This window comes from Puma concolor, chromosome E3, assembly GCF_028749965.1.
Source record: "Puma concolor isolate L17-30 chromosome E3, mPumCon1.1.hap2, whole genome shotgun sequence".
Classification (NCBI taxonomy): domain Eukaryota; kingdom Metazoa; phylum Chordata; class Mammalia; order Carnivora; family Felidae; genus Puma; species Puma concolor.
The window spans coordinates 1,853,792-1,878,670 of NC_141682.1; the positions used below are offsets into that span (position 1 = coordinate 1,853,792).

General features: G+C 60.1%; 1 protein-coding gene across 8 annotated transcripts in view; it reads right to left on the reverse strand.

Moving 5' to 3' along the window:
- Positions 1-24,879, reverse strand: part of MAD1L1 (mitotic arrest deficient 1 like 1) — a 321,159-nt gene that overhangs the window by 48,625 nt on the left and 247,655 nt on the right. For all 8 annotated transcript variants that reach the window (XM_086692890.1, XM_086692891.1, XM_086692889.1 and 5 more), the window contains one exon: positions 19,504-19,711. In XM_086692890.1, the coding sequence (XP_086549016.1) occupies positions 19,504-19,711 (208 nt within the window). The remainder of the gene's footprint in view (positions 1-19,503; positions 19,712-24,879) is intronic.

Consider the following 24,879-nt stretch of genomic DNA (forward strand, 5'->3'; position numbering starts at 1 on the left):
CACGCACACACACACTCATGCATGCATGCATGTGCTCTCACACACACACCACACGTGCAAGCATGCATTCCCACACTTGTGCACGCACACACATCCACTCACACACACCAGCCAGAGCCTGAAACCATCTAGAGGAGAGAGCCACCCAAGTATATCACCTCACAAACGCCCTGAGACATAAACCAGAGAACACCAGTGCTTAACCGAAGTTTCCAGCAACTTCTTTCCGCACGCACACCAGCAGGTGGCCTGTCAGGCTCACTGGCGGCGACGGCCTGTGGCCACCAGGTGGGACGGCCCGTGGGTGGAGGCCAGGACGCCGGCAGCCGCGGCAGGCTCACTCCAATCCGTTCTGCGTGTCGTGTGTGTTATTAATCTCCGACAGCGGGCTTAGAGAAGCTGAGTTCCTGGAAGGCGAGCTTCCTCTTGGAAGAGGGAAGAGCCTCTCAGAGCTCATCTTTTATCGACAGAGTCATTTTCGAGTCAATCTGTCTGCTCTGGGCAAGACAAGACTTGAAACCTTTCTCTCCCTCCCTGCTTTCAAGATGTGCAGTCTATTAAGACCGGCTAATGTATGCGGCCGGGCCTCGAGTCTGAAAGGGAAGGCAGGAAGGGGTAGGGCCGAGAACCCAGAGAACCAAGCAGGGGTTCAGCAGGTGCAGCCGCGCACAGACCCGAGGGGAGCAGCGGCTTAGCCCTCTGGGGCTCGGACGCAGGAAGGCGGGGCGTGCGGTGAGGAGGGGCTAAGTGCGAGGCGAGCAGGCGTGTAGCAGGTGCACAGCCTGGACAGGGAGGGAGTGCTCTGAGGTGGCAGGCGCCCCTCCGTCGAGGACACGCGGCAGGCAGCCGGGACCAGCGTCCGGCCCTCCTCGGGTCCACCAGGCGCGGCAGGAGCAGGGGCCTCCCGACAACAGGTGACGCGCACGGCGCGCTCCCACCCAGGGAACTCCGAGGGAAGTGTTGGCCTTCCCGGCCCCGGCCCCAGCCCCTCCCGCCGGTGCTGCCGAGCTCTGTCTCCGGCCGGGCCCAGCCCCTCCGTGCGGGACCACCACAGGCACTGCCCGTAGACGCCCTGGCGGGAGGCGCGACGAAACACCCCCAGGGGTCCCCCCTGCTCCCCTGCCCCGGGGTCCCCACCCCACCGTGGGCTGGCCCACTGCGCTGTCTGCCTGGGGTCTGCGGCCTTTGTCCAGCACCGGCAGCGGGGGCTGCTCCTGCCCCTACGCCCCTGAGTCGTAAGGACCCGGTGAGTCAGAGGAAGGAAGTTTCTCCAGTCAAGGACAGGTGACCAAGACAGGCCGTGGAGGGGTGTCAGAGCCTGATGGCCAGGACCAGGACCGCTGGCTCATCGGCAGAACCCTGCAGGTGCCAGTAAGTGAACTAAGGAGGCAGAGACTGTCCGGGGTGCCCGTGTCATCACATGGCTCCTCCAGCGACGAGGCAGGAGGGTGGCAGGTCTGAAGAGGACATTCCGCTGTGGGAAGTCTGGGAGGGGCCGAGCGCCAAGGAAAGCGGCCACCGCCAGCAGCTGGAAATGCCAATGGAACAGGTTCTCCCCAGAACCTCCGGGGGCCGGCAGCCCCTTGACGGGAGACTTCTGACCCCCAGCGCCGTCGGAGGAGACATCTGGGAGTGCGGGTGATGCCACGGCAGCCTGAGTACAACCTTCCTGCCCCTCAAGAGCAGCAGCAGGAACAGTTCTCAGATGAGCAGCCCAGGAACAAAGGCTTTAGAAAAGCTGCTCGGTTACTTACTCACCCAACAAATAGGTGTCAGGGGTGAACCACGTGGCTGCCAGTATTCCAGGCTCGGGGCAGGTGCCAGTGTGGACAAGCAGGCAAGGATCCCAGACCTCAGGGGGTTACATCCCGACAGGGGACTCAGGTAAACACACAGGAGCGGGTGAGTGGTCTCCAGAGGTGGTAAGCGCCACGGAGAACGAGAAAGCAGGGTCGGGAAGGGGCCGGTCACAGCAGCCCTCTGGGAAGCCAGGACATGAGCCTAGGACACGGCGGGTGGGAGACAGCCAAGTGCAGGAGGCAGCGTGGACCATTCGAGAAAGGGGAGGCGGGTGGCAGCGCGGACCATTCAAGAAAAGCAGGGAAGACTTGGGCAAGCCGATGCAGAAACGGACACAGAAATGCAAACAACCCGCAACTGAGAACGGTAAGTTGGGCTGCGGTCATCAAGGCCGCACTACGCCACTCTGCTTCGGCAAAATGCCCGTTAGGGCCTGTTCTCACTGTCCACGAGAAAGCCAAAGAAGGTTTTCTCACTTTTACGCGAGAAGGTGAAAAGCAAAAGTAGCATCCGGCATCGGTTTTGCGGCGAGCCCCTGGAGGCAGTGTGCAGCGCCGGCAGGGCCCCCCAGCTCCGTCCCCGGAAACCGCGCTCAGCATCCCGGCGTCCGGCCGCCAGAGCTCTGAGCTGGGTCCGCGAGCATCCACGCGTCATCCTGAGTCTGTGTATCCACTAGCAAGATGCGTCCCAACGTCTCAGAGGAGCCCAAGAGAGGGGAGTTTTTCAACAGCTGGGTATCTAAATAGCAACAAGCGAACGTTGACTCCTCCTTCACACCGGACACAAAAATCGATTTGCTGTGGGTCACAGGTCCACACGTAAAACCTCCCAGAAGCCAGGAGATGGCAACGCTGGGGTGAGCAAGGATTCTGCAGACAAAGCGCTAGGCAGAGAAGAAGAAACGGGTAGATGCGACTTTCTCAAAATTTAAACTTTCACTTATCAAAAGGCAGCATGAGGGAAACGATCACGAGAAAACAAATTACGTAAAAAATGGGCCGAAGATTACGGAAGTCGTTTCAGCACAGGAGACGCGCGAATGGCTAACGAGCACGTGGGAAGGTGCCGGACGCTGCCCGCCACCGGGGAGACGCAGCCACGGCGCGATGCCACGTCACACCCGTCAGCGCGGCTGGACCCAAGAAGCCAAGGGCTCGCCGGTGCCAGAAGGACGCGGGGCACCAGAGCGCGCACGCAGGGGCCGTGAGATGGCGGACCACTTTGGAAAACCAAGCAGCAGGTTCCTAAAAAGTTGAATATAAACTCACCCCCACGGCCCCCCGAGAAAGAGCCCCCCATTCCACTCCCACCCAGGGCACATGGGGCCTTGTGTTCAAATGCCTTCAGCAGCAACATTCGAAACAGCCCAACAGTGGACCACGTGTCGGTGTCTGTCAAAGCGTGGTCCGTGCCTGTAGGCTCATTCGTAACCGAGAAAGGAAACGAAGCACCGCCACGCACACGCCGCCACGGCCAGACCTCACACACGTTCCGGTGAGGGGCGGAGGGCAGACACGAGGGCCCGTGTGCCGCGTGACCCCACTGTTGGGAGAAGTCCGGAAAAGACGTCACCAGAGGCAGAGCGCGGAGTTGGCCCGCGACCGTGTGCTGCCGCGAACGCTGGCTCCAAGTGGGCAGCAGGGCCCCCTGTGGGGTGACGGAAAGGTTCACCGTCACGATGGCTGCAAACCTTGCGTGTTTACCAGAATCACCGTATGCTTAAGACAGGTGAAGATCAGAGCTTATTTTTTTTAAGGGCTCTCAGAATGGTTTTAGTTCACAGCGTGACCGAGCGGAAGGTACAGAGACTTCCCTTATACGGACGCACAAGGCCTCCCCCACTATCGACGTCCCCAGGACAGTGTACTTGTCATAATCGGTGACCCCACGCGGAGACGTCATCACCCAGAGTCCACTGTTCACGCGAGGGTCACCCTGCGTGGTGTGCAGTCTGTGGGTTGGAAAATGTGGAAGGACATGTGTCCACCAGTATAATCATACAGAATATTCAATGCCTGTGCCCCACCTGTTCATCCCTCCCCCGCCCCCGGCACCCACCAGTCCTCTACCGGCTCCCTGGCCCTGCCTTTCCCAGAAGGCCACTCGGCTGGGATCACCCAGGGTGCGGCCTCTCCGGACTGGCTTCCTTCACGCAGTAACCTGGATCGAAGGTGCCTCTGCGTCGTTCTTGGCTTCGCGGCTCCCTTCTTTCCGGGGCTGAGTAATACCCCACCGCCCGGATGGACCACGGTTCGTCCACCAGCCACTGAAGGGTATCGCGGTTGCTGTCCGGTTTTGTGGATGATGAATGAAGCTGCTGCAATCACCCGTGTACAGGTTTTGTGTGCACGTAAGTTTTCATCGCCTGTGGGTCAATACCGAGGAGCGTGACGGCTGGGCGCACGGCAAGCACGTGGTCAGTTTTGTACGACACCAGAGTCCCTTTCAAAGTGGCCACGGCATTCCGCGTCCCCGGTGCTCCCCGTCCCGCCAGCACCTGGCGGTGACGTGTTGCGGGCCGTGGTCCTTCCTTGTTGCCGTGGAAGTTCAGATTTAAACACGCAAACTTTGCGATGTCTAAGGGACACCCAAGTGGGGGTGTCCAGGAGAGGGACGGGCCGCGCACGCTTCTCTGGACGGATGCCCGCCCAGACCTCTTCCGCCAGGTGACCAGGGACGCCCCACCCTCTGGTCCCCAAGCAGGTGCCCAGGGCACTGGCTCCACCGTCCGGCCCAGAGGCTGCCCCCAAAGCAGCGGGGGTGGGGCTAAGCAGCAGCGGGAAGGGGGACCACTCCCCACCCCATGCCGGCAGAGCCGAGGTGGCCTGCCGAGGTGGACCACTCCCCCAGCCTGGCCCAGGCTGGCCCAGGACTTGTTGGGCGCTAAGTCGTGGCCGCAGGGCCACCGGGGGAACCCTGCCCCGTCTGCCGGCAGACCCGGTGGTTACGTTACGTGACTTCCTTACAACTGCAATCACACACCCAGTTGATGGTGCTGCCCTTTGTTACCTGACACTGAGAACAGACAGACAGCGAGGGGAGAGGACAGCCTGGGACACACGGTAATTAAAGCGCCAACCAGTTTTCAACAAAGCCCGCTGTCTGGAGGCGGCAAAGGAGGGTGGGGCCGGGACCCTGGGTACTCCCCTGCCACAGTGTCCCTGGGCCCGCCCGGCACCGCCGGGGAGACAGGACCTGGTGTCTCTGTCGAGGTCACACCGGCCCCCCACACACCGGTGGCCTGACCCCGAAGCCACCCTCCCTCCCCAAGCCTTGCTTCCCGTGCAGCCTTCAGAGGCACCGCTGACCCGAGGTCGAGGGCGGTCTCGGGCTCCACTGCAGCGGCTCTGCACAGCTTCCTAGGCCGACGTGCCCCCGCCGCCCCCTCTCGGGAGAGCATGAGGACAGACGCTGTGAGCAGACGACTCTGGCTCCGGGCCTCAGCGGCCCTCACAGCCACCATGTCATTTCACAGACGGGGAGCCGAGGGCCAGAGAAAGGACGGGCAACACCCCGACCACCCAGCTGTTAGGTGACCCCGGGGCCACCGAGTGACTTCCACCAGGGCCAGGCCTCCCCGGGTCCCCTCTGCCTGCCTTGCCCGCCCGAGGGCGTGGGACCCAGGCTCCTGCCTTTGACTAAAGGGGGATGCCTCAATCGGAGCTGGTGGGTCAGCACGCATGGGCCACAGGACGCGTGGGATCATTCCTGCTTCTCCACCCAGGACGGCTCTGCCTGGACAGGCAGGCTCTGGCGCGGGTCCGGGGCACCAGGGCTGATGACAGTGGCCATTGTCACTGCTACCCCATTACCGCACACCGAGGGCACACAGCACACTCCGAAGGCATCGTGCGGGTGCAGGAGGGGTCTCCATGCCAGCCTGGGGCACGGCGATTAGCCTTGTGTGGAAGCCAGGGGGACTGTGGCCAGGCGGGGGCGCAGCTCAGACTGGCCCAGGGTCGCACGGCCGGGCAGCAGGGCAGGGACCCCCAGAAGTGAGCGGGGCCTGATTCAATTTGGGATCCAGGCTCTTCGGGCTCTCCAGTCGGGGCAGCTCTTCCCTCCCCGGCCCCAGGGGCCCTGCTGTGTGGGGCCCATGGTTAACTTAAATGAATGAGAACCTCGCACAGATGTATCTAGGGAAAAGGTCCCAGGGGCCAGGGGCGGGGGGCCCACTCACACCCCTGCGTCGATTCACAGGGTGGCCGACCCAAGAGCACCGCACGCCTCGCACAGTCAACCACACAGCCCCGACCGGCCACAGAGCGGTCACGTAGCCCAAGGGGCCACGGAGCAGGGGACTCCTCCTTCCTCACCCTGCCGGGTGGTGGGAACAAGAGTGGGCGCAGAGCCCCTCAGGGTGCAGGATCAGGGAACTTAGGGCTCCGAGCTGGGCTGAAGGGCGGGGTCACAGAGAGCTCGTTACAGCGGCCTCGTGGGGACTCCCGGCCCAGAAAGATGGAGCAATCTTCCCGGCTCCTCCCTCCCAAAGATAACCGCGTGCGGGAAAGGGCAGGGCAGCACAGCAGAGCCGGAGGGTGGGGGCAGGGGAGAGGCCCGGGACCCGAGACTCCAGGCAGAAGGACTCGTGACCGCACCTGGCAAAGGAAGGCGGCGTGGGCCCCGCGTGTGCAGACCCCAGCCCAGCAGCGGCAGGAGGCCGGGGCGGCCGTGCGTGTGCAGCGGAGTGCTCCCTCCTGCAGCCGGGCCACACAAGTGTGCGCCCGGGAGTCCTCCCTCCCTGGAGACAAACAAGGAGCAGCTGAAAAGTCGCCTACCAAAGTAACGTACGACCTCAACGCAAGTTCAGTAAGAACCAAAATCTCCATGGCTTTTTCGTGAACTCCAGGGAGTAATTCTGAAATTCACTTAGACTAACGGAAGATGAGAAAGTCCGTAAGTGGAAAAAAGTAACACCTTGCTCTACACTGGACACTAAAACACATTTTAAAGTTACAAGTGCAAAAGGGACACAGTACAAATGAAATTAAAAAACTGGAACGGGGGCGCCTGGGTGGCGCAGTCGGTTAAGCGTCCGACTTCAGCCAGGTCACAATCTCGCGGTCCGTGGGTTCGAGCCCCGCGTCGGGCTCTGGGCTGATGGCTCAGAGCCTGGAGCCTGTTTCCGATTCTGTGTCTCCCTCTCTCTCTGCCCCTCGCCCGTTCATGCTCTGTCTCTCTCTGTCCCCAAAATAAATAAAAAACATTGAAAAAAAAATTTTTTAAAGTGGAACGTACAAACAGATCTTATTGTGTATCAGAACCAAGCAATCGATGGAGCGCGGAATGATTACGGGAAAGAAGGTGGTGGGGTGATCTGGGAAGAGCTCGATTTAGACCCTTCCTGACCTTGCACCATGATTACGGGACAGACAACGGTGGGGCGGTCCGGGAAGAGGTCGATTTAGACCCTTCCTGGACTTCAGGCACACACCAAAATAAGGTCCAAGTAGATTAGATCTTTAAATGTGAAAAATAAGGCCAAAAAATCCCAGAAGAACAGAGAATTATCTATCATATCACGAAAGGATTTCATAAGCATAAAAATAACGGAGTTAACAGAAGAGATTCCGAAAACAGTTAAAACTTTCTATATAAAATCACTGTGAAAAAAACCCAGAAGCTCCTACCCAAACTGAGTAAGAAGGTGATCGAGGAGCATGGACGTGGCGAGACCACGTGTACGGGGCACGCAGGATGGTCCTCCTTTGTCAGCAAACAAAGGAACACACGCTAAAACAAGGAACCTAAAGTTTTATCTAATATTTAAAAAAACACTGTGCGGTAAAATTGACATTTTTTGGTGCCTAAGTCCGCAAGGCCACCGGCTCCAAGGCTCAGGACTGCTGTGCCACCCTGGACGGCTGTCCGCCACGGGCTCGGTGCCCCCCGCCCCCCCGCCCCGCATGCCGCTGGGACATTGACAGGTGGCCGTGTTCCCTGGGCGGGTGACCCGCCTATTCCACACTCACCCGATACAGGGCGCTGCGGCTGTCAACGGTCTGTGGGGACCGCGTGTGGCACTGCCACACACGTGAGCTCGGTTCTGGGAAAGACGCAGCCGTGGACTCCAGCCCGTCTCTCGGTGAAGGCGCTTGCGCCGGAGGGAATGCCGCCGCTGGCCCTGAAGGGCAGAGGCCGGGAGAGGCTGAGGACGGGGCCTGGGGCCGGCGGCTCCAGGCGCAGGGTGAGCGGACGCTCGCCGTGCGGGGCCTTCCCGGCCACAAGCGCGGCGCGTCTCCCCCTTTGTTCAGAGCCCCTCTGACTTCCTGCCTCACTGCCTCCTCCTGGATGCGTTTTGCTGGACTCACACCCAGGCATTTCACTTTTGGAGCATGACCAGAAATGGCAAGATGCTTCTGATTTCAGTGTCCACGCGTCCGGCACGTAACATACAACACACGCAGACACACACACACGCACACGCACACTCACGTGTCCAGCTGGCTGGTACATAACACACAACACACACACACGCACTCACGCGTCCCATAAAGGGTGGTCAGCAAGGCTGCAGGACACGAGACCCCCTGGATCACAAAGAATCCATCGGTTTTCTGGCTCGTCTGTTTGTACTTCTTGGGGTCTGACATCCAGGCAGGCATCTGTTCCCTCCCATCCTGCTCTTCCCTGGCTGCCTGGACGGGGACTTCAGGGCGCCAGACCACCGCTGCCTTATTTCCGGTCCAGGTGAGCGTGGGGTCGTCGCCGTCAGGTCCGGGGCTCGAGGCAGCGCCCGCAGACCCTCTCGGTCCGGCTGAGGAAGCCCCCTCTTTGTTTATTTTGCTGAGAGTGTTCCTGAGAGCCGAATTTTGTCACATTACTTCATCAACTGGAATAAATACGAAAATAAATTCCTCCAGGTCTCATTTTCTGTCTGGTTTTCAAATTAGGGTGATACGTGCTTCATAAAATGATTAAAAAGGGCTCCCTCTTCACTTTTCTTGACGAGATGGTCAGGACTGGTGTTCGTTGTTCTTTGTTTGGCAGAATTCACCAGTGAAAGCACCTGGGCCCGGACGCTTCTTTTCTGGAAGCTTCCTGACTGTGGATCCCACGTGTGGAACGGCTGCAGGACCGCGGAGGCTAACCGCTTCTCTCCGGACGAGCTCCACGGCGGCTTGGGTTTGCCAAAGCCAGTGGCCGTTGCCGGTTTGGATCCCGGCGCCCCCTCCCCGGGCCGGATGCAGCGAGCGCCAGGTGCAGACAGAGCTGAGACAGAAGCCCTCACCCGCCGGCCCAAGAAGCAGGGAGTGGAAACCAGCTTCGTTCCTCTTCTCATGCTCCCCTCCTCTGGGTTGTGGGCAACCCCACAGAGGCACAGGTGCGGCTGGGCGGGCGCCTGGCACCTCAAGAGCTGTGACCTCAGGGCAGTGGGGTGAATCCTCGCCCATCTCCCTGCTGCACCCCACGGCGTGGGCCGAACTGCAGATGCGGTCGCGGGAAGTGCACAGGGGAGCGGAGCGAGCACCGCCCTGGGTTTCTGGCCAGGGCCCTTGGGGACCAGAAACTGTGGGGCGTCAGGAGAGGGGACTCTGGAGGGCATGCGGAGGGTGTGCGGGCCCCCGAAACTGAACTGGTGTGTTGGCACAGCAGGCAGAGGGCACGGGAACCGCCACCTTGGCCCACCTGAGCAGACCACCTGCTGAAATCAGCCGACCGAGTGACATTCTCCGCAGGGCTACGGAAAGGCCTACAATCTCCTTAAATGGCATTCAAAACCTCCGGAAAACACCCCAAATTAAGCAGCACTTGAAGAACCAAGAGAATACAAACCTGCTAGGAAACACACAGCCAACAGGTGCCAAACCCCAAAACACGGAGATGTTGGAATTATCAAGCAAGGCTTTACAGATGCTCACAAGACAGGTACTTAGCTTGTCATGGTCTACTCAGAAACAGTACCGCACCGCTGAAATTGGCCGCAGAGACCACGTCAGCGTACAGGTCCCCTGCCCCCGGACACTGCTGCGGTCCCATCCCTCCACTGTTACCTGTGATCTGAGTTTCTTACACAGAGGGCAGGTGACCCGACTGACTGCAGATGACTCATCAGAAACCACAGAGGTCAGAGGTAGAGAGGCAATGTCGATTTCCAAAGTGCTAACAGATAGAGCCCCTGACTCAGAATCAGCAGGGAGGTCCTTCAGGAATGAGGGCAGGACAGGTGTCACCACACGGATGGAGCCCCGGGAACCCGTGACAGCAGACTTACCCTGAAAGAAATGCCTGGGGAACAGACAGCAGGGGAAACCTGGGATTTCAGGAATGGAGAGAAAGCAACAGAATTCTAAATGTCTAGGTAAAAATCATGAACTGTTTTTCTCCTCTTAAGCTCTTTGAAACACATATGACAGTCTGGGGCTCCCGGGTGGCTCAGTCGGTTGAGTGTCCACCTTCAGCTCGGGTCATGATCTCACAGCTCATGGGTTTGAGCCCTGTGTTGGCCTCTGTGCTGACAGCTCAGAGCCTGAAGCCTGCTTCGGATTCTGTGTCTCCCTCTCTCTCTGTCCCTCCCCTGCTCGCACTCTCTCTCAAAAATAAACATTAAAAAAAAAAATTTTTTTTAAATACATATGACCATTAAAAACACAATTTTAGTCACTTTAAAAAGTATCCATGGAGATACAAAAACACAAAGATAAATCAAAACGGAATACTAAAAAATGTTCAAATAACATGGAAATAGGTAGAAATGGGAAAACAGGAATAAAATACATAGAGGGCAAGAAAAACTAATCATAATAGCAGGCCTAAAACCAAACGTATTAAAAATTTACATTAAATATAAATGGCCTAAACACATTGATTAAAAGACCGAATACACATTCTCACAAAGTGCACACAGAACATGTACCCAGATAGCTCAGAACCGGCCATCGGACAAATTCGGAATTAAAAAAAAAAACCCACAAGATATTATACAGAGTAGTTCCTTAAATGTAAATGAATTAAACAAGAGATCAATAACAGAAAACCACCTGGAAAATCCCCAGACATTCTGAAATTAGAAACACACTTCTACATAATGTATGAATCACAGAAGACAGCTAAAAGGAAATCTGAAAGATTTTGAACTGAACAAAAATGAAGCTACAACATACTAAAATCTGTGGATACAGCTAAAGCAGCACTCGGATGTAAATTTACAGCACTATACACGAACATTAGAGAACAAAAAAGATCTCAAGTGAGCAATCTAACTTTCCAGCTTAAGAAACCAAAGAGTAAGAGAAAGCCAGAGCAAGCAGATGAAAGGAAATCAAATGGAAATAAGGCAAAAAAAAAAAAAAAAAAAAAAAAATCAATAAAATCGAAAACAGAATACCAATACTGAAAAATCAATGAAAGCAAAAGCTCGGTCTTTTAAAGACTGATCCAAGGATAAATCTCCATCAAAGCTGACAAACAAAAAAAGCAAAGACACAAATTGCCAAAATCAGGAAGGAAAAACAGGATAACTGCTGTAGACTCAGCAGAGATTACAGAACTGAAAAGCAACAGAACAAACGGTCCCTGCTATAACTCTCGTGACTCAGACATAAAGGACCAGTTCCCACCAAAGCCCAGGCACCACCACGACTCACCCAAGCGAAACCAGATAACCTGATATTATTCCTCTGCTCTTAGACCACGTGAGGCGTGCAGCAGAAAGTCACACACTGGGTGGTTTATCGACACAAGCCCGTGTTCCTCACGGCTCCGGAGGGCAAGGAGCCTGAAGGTACCAGCAGGTCCGGGGGCCAGCGAGGCTCCAATTACTGGCTCGGATGGTGTCTTCTCGCTGTGTTCTCACATGGTGGAAGGAGCAAGGGAGTGTCCTGGTGCCACCCACGGGGGCTCCGCCCTCAAGACCTTATCGCCTCCAAGGCCCCATCTCCTAACACCCTTACACAGGAGACGAGGGTCGCAAGACACGCTCTGTGTGTTGGGGGTAGGGGGTCCACTGCCCCCGTAGCTAGTCTTCCACGACCCAGATCCACAGGTCCAGATGGTGTCCAGCAGATCTCTGTCTACAAAAGTGTTAAAGAAATAATGGCAATTTTACCCCGTCTCCTCTAGAAAACAGAAGAGGCAGGAACATTTCCCACCTCGTTGCATTCATTATGCTGATAACCAAGTCAGACAAGGACGAGAAAACTCCAGACTAACAAGAACAAAGACACAAAAACTGTTGACAAAATATTAGCAGGTTGAATCCGGCAACATAAAGAAGGAAAAATATACCACAACAAAGGGGAATTTATTCCAGAAATACAAGGCTGGTTCAATATTGAAAATTTTCACAGGGAAATCTCCCCACTGATAGTCTAAGGAAGAAAGAACACGTGACCTGATCCATCGATGGAGCTGGGAAGTTCCACATCTGCCACAACAAACACGGCACACTTAAGAGTAGGGGTGACCTCCTCAACCTGGCCAAGGGCATCTACACACGGCCCACAGCTCACAGCACCACTGGTGGGGAGGGACCGAACGCCCAGGAGATGAGGGGCAGTCGGGGTTCTGGAACACATGGAACACGCCCGGAGAGGAGGACCGAGGCCAGCGCGCCCTCGCTCACCACTACTCTGCCCCACACCGGCGCGTCGGCCGGGGAGTAAGGCAAGAACGTGAAATGCGGGCACCCGGGTTTTACAGGAAAAGAGAAAGCAGTCGCTATCCACAAATATCATGACCGCAGAGAAAAAAAGAACGAAAACAGAAGAATGAAACTCCCCAAATCGGTGCGCGAGTTCTGTGAGGCCCCAGGACCCAAGACTGAGCCTATTTCTACACACAGCAACATCCACTAGAAACGGTCAAAACGCACGTACACGCACTTAGGATCACTGCAAGAAAGGAAACTCCTAACAACACACTGAGTGGGGGTGTGCGAGATGCTCGGGAACTGCTGATGACGGAAACCCGGGCCGGCCGGGGCCAGGGCAGACACTCCGTGTTCCAGCCCAGAAAGCCTCACCTCTTAAACGCACGGACCCTCCCCAAGCTGACCTGCAGACTTAACGGAGTACTTGTGAAAGTCCTGGTGGGATGTCTGTCCATATGGACAAGCCGAGTCGCAAATTTCTATGGAAAAGCAGGGTCACTGGCACTGGTAAACGTGTGCGAAGAGGGGGCCCGGGCGGGACCGGTGCGGACTGTCTGGCTATGGCCACCGGTCGGGGGTGGGGGAGAGCAGCGAAGGGACAGACGAGTGGGCCAGAGGAACAGAAGGAGGCCCACATAACTTCGCCAGGGCACATGATGAAGGAGCAAAGGTCATCAATTCCACAGAGGCGTAACACGCTTTTCCGCAGGCCGACACCGGGACGATCGGACGTTCGCAGTTCACGTGAACTCGCCTCACGATTCCCTCGACCCAACCTCACACCGTATGCAAAACATAACTCTAAACGGATCACAGATTTACCCATAAAACTAAATCTCTCTTGGTAGGAAGCAGAAGAAAAAAGTGTCTTGACCTCGGGTGAGGTCAAGTTCCTGGATGGGACTCCCGTGAAAGGAAAATTCATCGTCCGCGCGCGTCCAAATGAAAAGTATCTGCTCTGAGGAAGCCACTGCCAGAAAATGAAACGCCCCGAACTCAATACAAAGAAAACCGCCCGTTAAAAAAGGGGGAAAACTGGACCAGACGCTGCGCTCCAGAGGGCGCAGACACAGGCACGGGCAGAAACAGGCGCTCGTCTTCAGACAGCGGGGAAACGCCCGTCACGACGGGACAGGCTCCGCCACACAGTCCCCACCAGCAGCAGTGCCGGTGGGGACGCACGGCCACGGGCCACGGGCCACGCGCAGACACTGGGTCAGGGCCCGGAGTTTACAAAGCCAACCACACTCTTACCAGCCGCCCGGCCCTTTCCCTCCTAGGAGCGTGCCTGAGGACACGGGCTAGCGCTGCCACAAGCACCTGCGTGGTCCTTTCCTGTGCCTGGTAGTTTGCTAACAGCGTATCCGGGGGCCTCTGACCCCGTTCTGAAAGTTCGGGGCTGATATCAGCTGTTTTGAAGTCTCTGTGGTGCTTTTCAGATTCACCCCAAGTGTGCCCCACCCGGGCACTGGCAGCCGCTTCAAAGACACAAGCCTTCCTTCCCTTCCCACCTGCCGCCAGGCCTGGGCGGGGGGGGGGGGGGGGGGGGGGGCGGTGAAGGCTGTTTTGCGGGGCGGGTGGGTCAGGAAAGCCCAGCACCGGGACCCTCCTGCAGCTCCCAGTGCTCATCTGGGGTGGGGGACGGAAGCGGCCGGAGAGACCCTACATTGCTCCCCAGATCGTCTGGGCATGCTGGCCTTCTCTCCCCACCTGGATGGTGCATTGCTCGCCCCGGGGACACAAGCACAGCACTTGCTGTGGCCTGGCACAGGGCTGGGCACCTGTTGGGGGGAAGGGCAAGGTCAGGTGACCCCTGCCAGGAGCACTAGTCCTTCTCTCCTCCCACTCAGCCCACAGAGCTCACCGAAGCCCCCCGCCCTGGCCGGAGGAAGCTGCCCGGCCGCCGCGGTGTCCCTGCTCCGAGGCCCTGGCTCCCATGGCCCTCCCGGGGGCCCTCGGGAGCCCATCGCGCCTCTTCCCCGCCGGCACCACACCCTCACGTGCCACGAGCCGATGGAAGCCGGGAAAGGCTCCCTTATCGGAGGGCAGGGGGGTAGCAATGACTCAGCCCGTGTCTCACGGAGCTGGTGTTCAGATTTCCGCCGCTCTTGGCCCATGACCGTGGCCCTCCCGCTCGCCCCCGGCTGAGCCGGCGTGGGCTGAAGGGGGTGGGGGGGGGGGTGCCGCCTCACAAGCCCACAGACAGGCCGGAGGGCAAGGGAAGAAGAACACCGATCTTTGTGCCCCGGGCCCCTGTGGTGCGAGCGAGTACCCCAGTCCTCCAGGCCGCCTCTCTGGGCAGAGTGGGTGGGCTCCAGGGAGGAGCCACGGCACCCACCGCCAGGAGGGAGGAGCCACAGCACCCCACCACCAAGGGACACCTTGGGATCAGCTGCACCCACACAGCTGGGCGGCGACAAACTTGATCACCTTCACTGTGCTGCTGACAAGATTAGATTACTTGAATATTAATGACCTGCCTAATTAAGCTGCAATTAATAATCTCCCTGGCCCAGGCTGAGCTCAGCAGGGGGCCGTGTGAGGAGTCAAGAGCCGGGAGGGGGTGAGGGGGGTGGGCTGAGGACTCAGGTGTCTGCGTTCCTGCCAACCCAGGGGGCTGTGCCCCTGCTCTGGGTCATTCAGCAGTTCCTCTGTCAAAGATCCAGAAGAAGCTCGCACCATCTTTTCCCACACGGGAAGGCGGCCGTTCCCGGCTAGCCTGATGGGCCCTTCTCTTCCCTCTTGGCAAAGCGGCCTTCCCATCACTGGTCCAGCCACCACCCCTGCCCACCCCTGCCCACGGGGCACCTGCCCCGTCCAAGGGCTGCGCTCCACTCTGCAAGGCCCTCCCGGAGGCCACGTCCTGGGCACGGCAGATGGGAACCTGTCCGGGCCATCAGCGCCCTCCGTGTCATCTGTCAGGGGACTGGCCGCGTTCCTTTTTTTTTTTTTTTTTAATTTTTTTTTTCAACGTTTATTTATTTTTGGGACAGAGAGAGACAGAGCATGAACGGGGGAGGGGCAGAGAGAGAGAGGGAGACACAGAATCCGAAACAGGCTCCAGGCTCTGAGCCATCAGCCCAGAGCCCGACGCGGGGCTCGAACTCACGGACCGCGAGATCGTGACCTGGCTGAAGTCGGACGCTTAACCGACTGCGCCACCCAGGCGCCCCCTGGCCGCGTTCCTATAGGGTCCATTGGCCTGTGCTAACCCTGGGGTGCCGAGGGCAGGGGCCACTGTACGCAATTCTACCCTGTCTCTCGCCCGGCCACCCCAGCAGCACCGTGCGCACAGCTAAAGGTCTGGGCAGGGGGAGAGCTGCCCGCTTGGAGGTGACAGGGCAGGCTGGCCTGTGAGGTCCAGGGTGGGGGGTGGCGATGTCGGGAGTACCTGCAGGTGTCGAGGCTTCTGCAATTGGCGGGAAGGTCACGGGTCACAGCCCAACAGCACTGGAGGCTGGGGGGAGCCTGGGGAGGGGGGGAGGCACGTTTGCTGCCTCGTGACTTTGCTGACAACACTGAGCCGTGCAGGCAAAAATAAACAAGCGGGGCCGCCAAAGAGGCGGCGTCTCATCACCACGCCCGGCTATGCGCCCACCACCCACTCGGTGGGTCTCGGCCATCGGTCTACCCGGTGCTTAAGCGCCATCCACAAGGCGCCCGACTGCTCTACTAACACGCTCTCTGGGGCCGAGGCTGCTGCCGGGGGAGGGGAGCGGCCTGTGGGGCTGGGGTCCCTGCCCAGGCTCACCATGTGGACAAATGCCTGGAAGGAGGCCACGGTCACCGCCGGCGGCCCGCCCAATGGAGCATCCCTGAGAAGGTCCCAGGAACGCCCACGTGCCCCGGAACCCTGCCAACCCTGGCAATGGCGTGGTCACCCCGTGCCGCGAGGAGGGCAGTGACCCACTGCTTCCTCACCCACACCCCCCGGTCAGCCAGCCACCGCCGGGTGCAGCGGGGGACCTCTGGGCAACCCCCTGCTGCTGTCCACCCCCTGGGCCCGTGAGCCTCCCAAACACGGCCCTGGTCTCTGCCCGCTGCCTCCGCCCGCCCCGCCATCCTCCCAACCCCCACCCGGAGCTTCGGTGCTTCTGGCGCTCACGGCCTTCGGGAGCCTGACTCCACAAGCCTTTTAGACCTCAGGCTTTGTTTTTAGGCCACCTCCCCCTGCACAGGTTTTAGAGTCCGGGGGCGGGACAAGGGCATCTCCCCCTCCCTCGGGGCAACGGCTCCACCTGCTGGCCGGTTACTTGGGTCCCCAGTCCATTTATGGAAGCACCAGGATGGCCTGGGCCTCCTGCCCTCCTGTCCTCCCACGGACACCATGACCCGATTCGCTCGCATCATGACCCCACACTGTCCTGGCTGCAGCCCCTGAAGCCAGCCTTCGGGGAAGATGGGAACCGAGAGCCCTGACGTGGGCACGCAGCTGTGCAAAGGCCTGGTCCACGCTGCCTCTCCAGACACCGGACACCTCCCATTCTGCAACCCCGTCTGTCTGAAGAGGTTCCAGCACTTTCTGACCAGTCTCCACCTGCGCCGGCTGCTCCCGAGGCGGCTGCCCCGGGTCCCCCCATCTCTCGCGGGCTGGGCTCGGGCCTCCTGTGTCTACTGTTGCTTCCTGGTTCCCCCCCTCGTTTCATGGGTGCGTGTCCTCTGTGGCCTTGTGAGAAAGGGGGCGGTGAGGGGGCGCTCTCGGCACGCCACCCACGAGAAACCGAAATGAACACTCCCTGAGGGAGGCGTCGCAGACGCCCACGGCCCCTCGTTCCCTTAGCCTCTCCCCCTGCTTGCGTCCGTCCTTCCGTCCTACCATTCACTTAAACGCCCCAATCTATAAGGTCCTTTGTTCAGGCCTTCATCTCACTCTTTGATGTTGTTAATTTCCAAACGTTCACGTGCTTCCTCTTTGAAGATGCTTAAGTATTGTTTTCTAACGATTATTTATCTTTGAGAGAGAAGGAGACACAGAATCCAAAGCAGGCTCCAGGCTCCGAGCTGTCAGCACAGCCCGGCGCGAGGCTCAAACCCAGGAACCGTGAGATCATGAACTGAGCCGAAGTCGGACGCTCAACCGACAGAGCCACCCACGCACCCCAAAATGTTTTTAAAGTACCGTATCCTCCTGTGTGTCTGCAGAGGTCCGTGGACAATCACCGGAGGCTTTCTCTTCCCCTGGTTGTGCTGCCCCCGCCCTCAGTGCCCGACCGCCCTGGGGCTCCTTCACAAGAAGGAGGGGGCTCCGTGGGTCCCGCCGGGAAGGCCTGGTCGGGCCTCCGACGTCAGGGGACTCCACGACAGAAGCCCACCCAGAGGGTGTTCCGGGGGGTGACGGGAGGCAGAGGTGGGCTGGGGCGGGGGCCCCGGCACCCACGTGCACCCCTCTGTGTTGGCTCCAGGGCTCCCGTCCAGGGACCCTCTGTGAACCACTTCCCCCAGGGTTTCCAACCCAGCAGGCCTGGCACAGAGCCCGAGATCCCGGGCTCCTAACCAGCTCTCAGGGAGGCCCTGCCCGCGTGGGGCCAGCTCGGTGGGACTCAGCGCTCCCAGAGAATTACCCTGGTTTTCGGTCTTCCGGGGGAGGGGCAAGTGCCTACCGGAAGGTGCCGGGTGGGTGGCCTGGGGGGCCACGCTGCGTGACTACACCCTTCGGGGAGCACCGTTCATCCTCCTCCTCTCGGCCGGTCGCCCTCCCTCCCCCAGGGCCTCTGGCCACCACATCTGGCCTTGGGGGCTCCGGGGGCACCGCTCAGACTGGCCCTACCACTCCTCACCCTTCGACCACCCACACACCAGCCTCCCAGATTCCAAAGTCTGCTGTGGGATCATTTCTCTGGGGTTTACGTCCTCCTTGCAAATGAAAAAGCAAAACCCAAGACCTTCTCTACTGCAACTCCAGGAAGGGTGTCCGGGAGGGGACAGAGTAGATGCCACGTGCAACGGGCCGGCTCCACCCGGGTGCCTGCGGCCGGCACCAGCCGCCTCCTTGCCACGCACCCTCCCCCCACCACCGCTCTGCCCTGTCCGGCCTGGGCCCTGGCTCCCCGGTCACCCCCATGATCTGTCAGAGGGGCTGGCCAACGGCCTCCCATCCGCTGAGGCCGCGGGCACCCGTCTCAGCGCCCTGGCCCGTGTGCGAGCGACTGTCCCCGTGCGGAGTGCCACTCTCGTTCGTCAGGAGCGCGGCACACCTCACCGGGCAGACGGATGACCTATCACGTCACGGGGGGGAACAGTCACCTGAACGCGCTCTGAGTCTGGACCTTCGGCTCTTGAATTTGTCAAGGACACAGACAGCTTGACACAGGACGAACTTTCTCAGCTGAGAAACACGAGAAAGACCAGGTGGCGGCCAGGGCCCTGCCACCACCATGGGGAGGAGATGACCCGAGTGAAAAGGAGAGGCAGGGGTGGCACACAGGAAGGGCACCTCAGAAACACGGGAGGGAGGTGTCGCGGCAGCTGCCGCCTGGCCCTACGGTACGGACGGCCCGGTGACCTCGGCAGGGCTGTGCCAGGAAGGGCCAGGCGGGGGCCCCTCGCCCGGCCCGGGGTACCCACGGGGCCCGACTGTGCGCGGTAGCCCCGGGCAGACTGGGCTCCCAAACGCTCCCTGCCTTTGCCGGCGGGCCCTTCTGTGCACTTGTGGGGCGGCTCCAGCGTGGGACATGGCAGGAACGGGAGGGTCACTTCCTTGCACGGGTGGTGGCGAGCCGTGCGCTTGGGGGCCGTTACCCTAAGGTGCGGAGCTGCAGAGCGCGAGCGAGGCCGCGTTAGGACAGGCAGCCTCCCGCACCTGCGCCCCCCGCGCCCGGCCACCGCCGGCCTCTGTGCAGACGCCTCTGGGTTCTGTGAAAGGTACTCAGACCTGTGAAAGACGGTCCCCATTGCCGGAGTGGTGGATTTACTCACGATTAACGGGACACGTATAACCTGGAACACGGCATTAGTCTGCGTGAGGGGAGGCTGCACACAGTTGAGCCACGCGTTTCCCCACTGCTGCCCGAGTCACCTCCCGGGGCGACCCGCGGCACGCAGGACGCTCGGTCCCAGGCCCTCCCGCGGCCCACTGCCCACGGGATGGCGCACGGACGGGGGGCGATGCCTACCTGCCACCTCCTTGGACGAGGGCAGACCTGCGGCGGCCTCCAGGTCGGCGGGGACGGGGCCGCCCCGCTCCAGGGCGCGCACGAGCTCCCGCAGCTGCTCACACTCCTCCTGCAGCCGGGCCTGGTCCTCGCGGAGCCTCTGCTTCGCCGCGCTGGCCGGGTTCATGCTCATGTGCAGCACCTTGGTTTTGCTCTGGTCGTAGCCGCCCTGCAGGACCACAGGGCAGGTCAGCACGGCCGGGACCCGTGAGTGTGAGGACAGGGACCGCCGCGCCCCGCCCCGGGCCTCCGGGCCCTGATCGTGCACCGGGAACGGCGGTAAGTTATAACCGGGGAAAACCCAGGGAAACCTGCGAGACGGCCCTCTGGAACGCTGCAGGTGCCCGGGCCTCAAAGTCCCCTCCGGCTTCTCACACGGCAGTTGTAAAAGCAAACCGGGGAGCGGGGGGGGACATCCCAAAAGTGCTACACTTTCATAACGCTCTGCCGACAAATGTCCCAAAGATTGGGGGCCCTTGCTCCCACACGCCCTGCTGGCTCAAGGTCTGCAGATTTAAAAATGAACACAAAACTCAGAGATCATCTGTGAGGAGAGCTCAGAGTCCCCACATGGCTGGGCCCCGTGTCCCTGTCACCGACACCCCAAGGGCCCCAGCCCTCACCGACACACCAGTGTGGACGCTGGCCTTGCTCGCTGGGAGAGACACCCGTCTACGAACGTCTCCAAATGCAACCACCCGAGTCTATAGTAAACTGAGCCCCCGTGTGCACGGACGTCCTGTCCCCACCTCCACCACCCGCCATGACACGGCCCAGCCCGGCCCTCACCCAGTTCGGGTCTGGCACCTGCGTGCAGCGGGACAGAAGCGGCGGGCCCTCGCGCTGCCGGTCTGCAGCCTCGAGGATTCCTGGGTGCAGAGGCCGGCCCCTCCCCCACCCACACGCTCTAGGGTGGTTGTTCTCCCACATCCCGGAGTCCGCCTCGAGCCCTGGCCTGGATGCTTCTAAAGTCACACACACACACCGATGTTCACCGTGCGCTCTAAGTTCAAGGGGCTCTGGCAAATGCAGGTACGAGTCCAGCAGCGCGGCATCAGAGTCCCAAGGCGCCCGTGCACTGCCCACCCACCGCTCTCACTGCCTGGCTCTTCTGGACACCGTAGGCCGGAGGCTTTTCAAACCGGCTTCTTTCGCTCCGCGACACTTAGCAACACGCACCGCAGGTTCCACCATGCCTTTTGGCGGCCTGCTAGCCCATTTCCGTGCAGCGCTGAGTGACATCCCCTAGTGCGGACGCGCCAGCTCGCGGGTCCACTCACTTCCAAGGGACGCCTCGGGAGCTTCTGGTTTCGGCAGTTGCGGAGAGAGCTGCTACGGGTGGTCATGTGCGGGTTCTGTGCGGACACGGGTTTTCCAACGACCGCACCCAGCTCCGCTGGGGTCCTGGAGTCCCCGGACGCCCCACGGGAGAACACTCGCTCGGCCGGCAGGCCCACCTTGAGGCCCTCTCTGCTGCTCCTGCCTGCCCGCCAGCTGCTGCCCCTCGGAGTAGCTCCCGCCCTGGAGAGTGGAACCCCCTCGGTCTGACCCCGGAAACCAGTGCGAGGTGGCCCCGTGACCTGGGCAAGGCCAATCATCTCCCTGAAGTTTTCTCTTCGGGAACTGGGAAAGAAGCTTCCTCTTTCCTGTCCCGCAGCTGGGACATCGAAGGCCTCGCCGTCTTCCACGTCCCGTCTCTTCCCTGTTGGCCTGGAAGAGGCCCGCCCGCCACGGGGAGACAAGATCAGCTACGCAGAGACGGAGGGCGAACGAGGCCCGGCGCCAGTACGGAATGACCCACCCAGGGCCCAGATGAGCCACGCGGCCCGCGGCCGCCCCGCACGGCCGTGAGACCGTCTGGCAGACGCCACGCGACGCCACGGTACGGTCTGCGGCGGCGGCGACTGCAAGCCGCTGACGCACGGAGACCGGGAGAAAGGGTGGCGTGGGGTCAACGGGATGGTGACCTCACAGAACACAAAAATGACGACGCCTGAGCGACGGCAAGTTTACACCCAAAAGGCAAACCAAAGCGGGTTCAGAAGGAAACAGAAGAGAACGCCACGGCCTTAGAGTAGACGGAGGTTTCGGAAACGAGGTTGTGAAGGTGCTGACCTCACGTGAAGACGCAAGCACACGGGCCTCAGAGAAAACGAGACCTTCCGGTCACCAAGAGTAAGAGGGCGGCTGGCACAAAAGCTGACACGGGGCTCACACCCAGGATACCTAAAGAGCTCCTGCAAACAAGAAAGGGAGTGGCAGACAATCCAATTTTCAAAATGGGCAAAAAACGTGAACAGACACTTGACAAAAGAACATGTCCGAGAGGCCGGCAAAAAGTGAAATGGAGCTCAAGTTAATCATCCGAGCAAAGCCAATTAAAACAGCCCAGAGATGCCCGAGCTCCTCCCCCACGCCCACGGCACCGAACAGACGGGAAAGGCATCAAGGGCACAGAGCGGCCAGAGCTGATCCCGGTGAGGACGGGAACTGGCGAGGCGCCCTGGGAAGGCCACGTGGCGGTGTAGCTCCTCCCTCCCGAGCGTGACGCCTACGGCCTGCACCTCGGAGCCTCGTGCAAACGTCCACGGGGAGTCAGGCACCGACAGGTCCCCACGGGGAAGAGCACCCATCTGCAGGAACGAGCACCTGCAGACACAAACAACGACGGGGTTGGGCATCACCAACGACGCCGAGCAGAAAGAGTCAGACGCGGCGGAGGCACAGCCCACGAAAGCAGACCAGAGCACTCTGTGCCGCTGGAGGCCAGGAGGACCGCCTGGGGCTGTGGCTGGGGCAGCAGGGGGCCCCTGAGGTGTTTGTGCTGCTCTGTTTCCTGCTCTGGATGCTGGTCACCAGAGTGGACAGTTGACGAAAACGCCCTTCTGGTGTCCTGCCCAGCGGCTGTGATGAAAACGTGCTCCTGGACACAAGGACCGTCCAGATACTCACGGGGAACTGACTGCTCGACTCCACCAGGGTTCACCCATGCTCAGCAACAAGGCCAGACACACACACAGGTGCACACACGTGCACACTCACACTGTGCCCACAGATATGCACGTGCACACAGTGTGCACACGGATACACGCTCATGTGCACATTCACACACACGTACCCATAGACACACATGTGCATACCCACACGTGTGCACAGGTACGCTCATTCAGATACATATGCATACACAGATTCACATATGCACACACATGCACACGCATATGTGTGCACCAGACACGCGTGCATACACACATGCACAGATACACACTCGCGTGCGCACATACTCCTAGCACACACACACACACACACTCACACACACGTATACACTGACAAGGGCACACACACTCACACGGATGCATGTGTTCGTATACATACGCAAATATACACACGCATCCACACGCACACACGGATAAGCATGTGACACACAGACTTACACACACGTGTCCAAAGGTCAGAGAACCCCAAGGGGAAGGCGGGCTTGAGTCCCTCGCCCTGGTGCTGCTGGGTCTCCACTGTCCGTGGAGTCTGACTCAGACCCTGATGACCCCGAGCCAGCCTGGGGGGGGGGGGTCTCACCTCTTCCCCTTCGTGCCCCTGGACCTGCTGAGAGCAGCCCTGGTTTTTCGGCCAGCGTGGACAATGTGTCTAAACGACCCGTCCAGTGTCCTGAGCCAGTGAAGGCAGGGCAGGAGCTGGGTCCGAGGCCCCTCCCTCGGGATGCCCCCCCGGGACGCCCCCTCTGGGACGCCCCCCGTGCCCTCCCATCTACAAGGCTCCTGAGGACTCAGGCATCAAGAGATGCCCTTCCTGGAAGACGCTGCCGTCTCCTCACTCAGGAGGGACATTTGTGGGGTCACAGCAAGAGCCACGCCTCTCTGGTGTCCCTGACAAGGACAGGGGCTGCCGTAGGGCAAGGGAGGGAGAGGGCTGTCTCGAAGTTCTCATGTCTGCTGGAGCAGAGAAATGCCGTCAGGTGGCGGAAGGCCCGTACCCATTCTGGGACGGGTACTCTGGGAGGCTGGCATCTCCTGAGCAGACGGGTAGGAGGCCGCCGACCCCGGGAGCCCCCACGATTCTGTAAGTGAGGGACCTGGGCCAGCCGAACACACCGTGGCCCGTCTCCCTTTCCGCTCAATATGCGGTGATTTTTCCTCTCTCTCCGACAGCCCCATCTTCCGCCGCTTTTGTGAGTCCTGCCCACACGTCTCTCCTCGCTTTTCCAGGGACAGCGGGTGGGGAGGGAAGGGCGGGGGACGGCATCCTTTATTCTGAGCATCTCGCTCCCCGGGGAAGGAGGCTGGCCGCGGACACATTCATTAAGTGCAGCAGGGCCCGCACACGAGCTTGAGCTGCCGTGGGCGCGGTCCCGCCGAGTCAATGAAGGACAGTGAGGCCACCGTGGTGCCTGGGGAGGGGCCAGCCCAGAAGCCCCAGAATGTGCCCTGAAAGGAGAGGCAGGAGGGGATGGGGAAGGAATGGCAGGATCCTCCCCGTCCTGGGTGCCACCTCCAGAAAGTAAAACACTTTCCTGGGGTCGCTGGCACACGGGAGGGCAGCCACAAGCCCCCTCAGAGACAGGAGAGCAGGGATGCAGCTCTCCCCTCAGAGACAGGAGAGCTTTGGCCACTGATGCAGCGTCACCAGCCGTGGCCCCCTCGGCCCCTCTCGTCTGGCATCACCTCAGAGAGAGGCCGGGGCCGGGGGGATGGCACAGTGCAGTGAGGCCTAGACACGGCTGTCTGCATGAGCCCGTGGGGAAGGCGCGGAGAAGGGAGGACTAGGGGCTCTTTACGGGTTTCTGAGAACCTTGTAAAAGCCTCAGAGAATAAAGAGACATCCTGTAGCCCCGGCTGAATCACAGACTCTCCGGGAGGGAAGGCAGCGTTACTCCCTCCAATTTTAACACTCTGGGAAAGATAACCGTGAGCGTGAGATCCATCGGCCCCGTGCAGCCCGGCAGAGGCCCTGTGGCAGCAGACAGGCCAGCAGCTTGCTTTCTGGGCCTTTGCGGGCTGAGGTGGGGGGTACCCATCATTCATGCAGGAGGCAAGCAGGCAGTGAGGGATGGGCCAGGGGGCAGGCACGGCAGGCCTGTTACTGGCCTCCATCCGCCAGCCAGCTCTGCGTCTGCACGGGGCACTGGGAGTGGAGTCCTGCAAAACCACAGACCAGCTCCCGTGTCCCCAAATGCTGCTCTTCCTTTGGTTTTCCTTCAACCCTTCAAAAACGTAAGAACAAAGACGGGTCGGCAGGCCTCGGGCCCAGGCCCACCCCTGCTGAGCCAGAGGGTCAAGCTCCTCCTTCCCTCGGCCACCAGGCAGAGGCTCTCCTGGGCCCGAG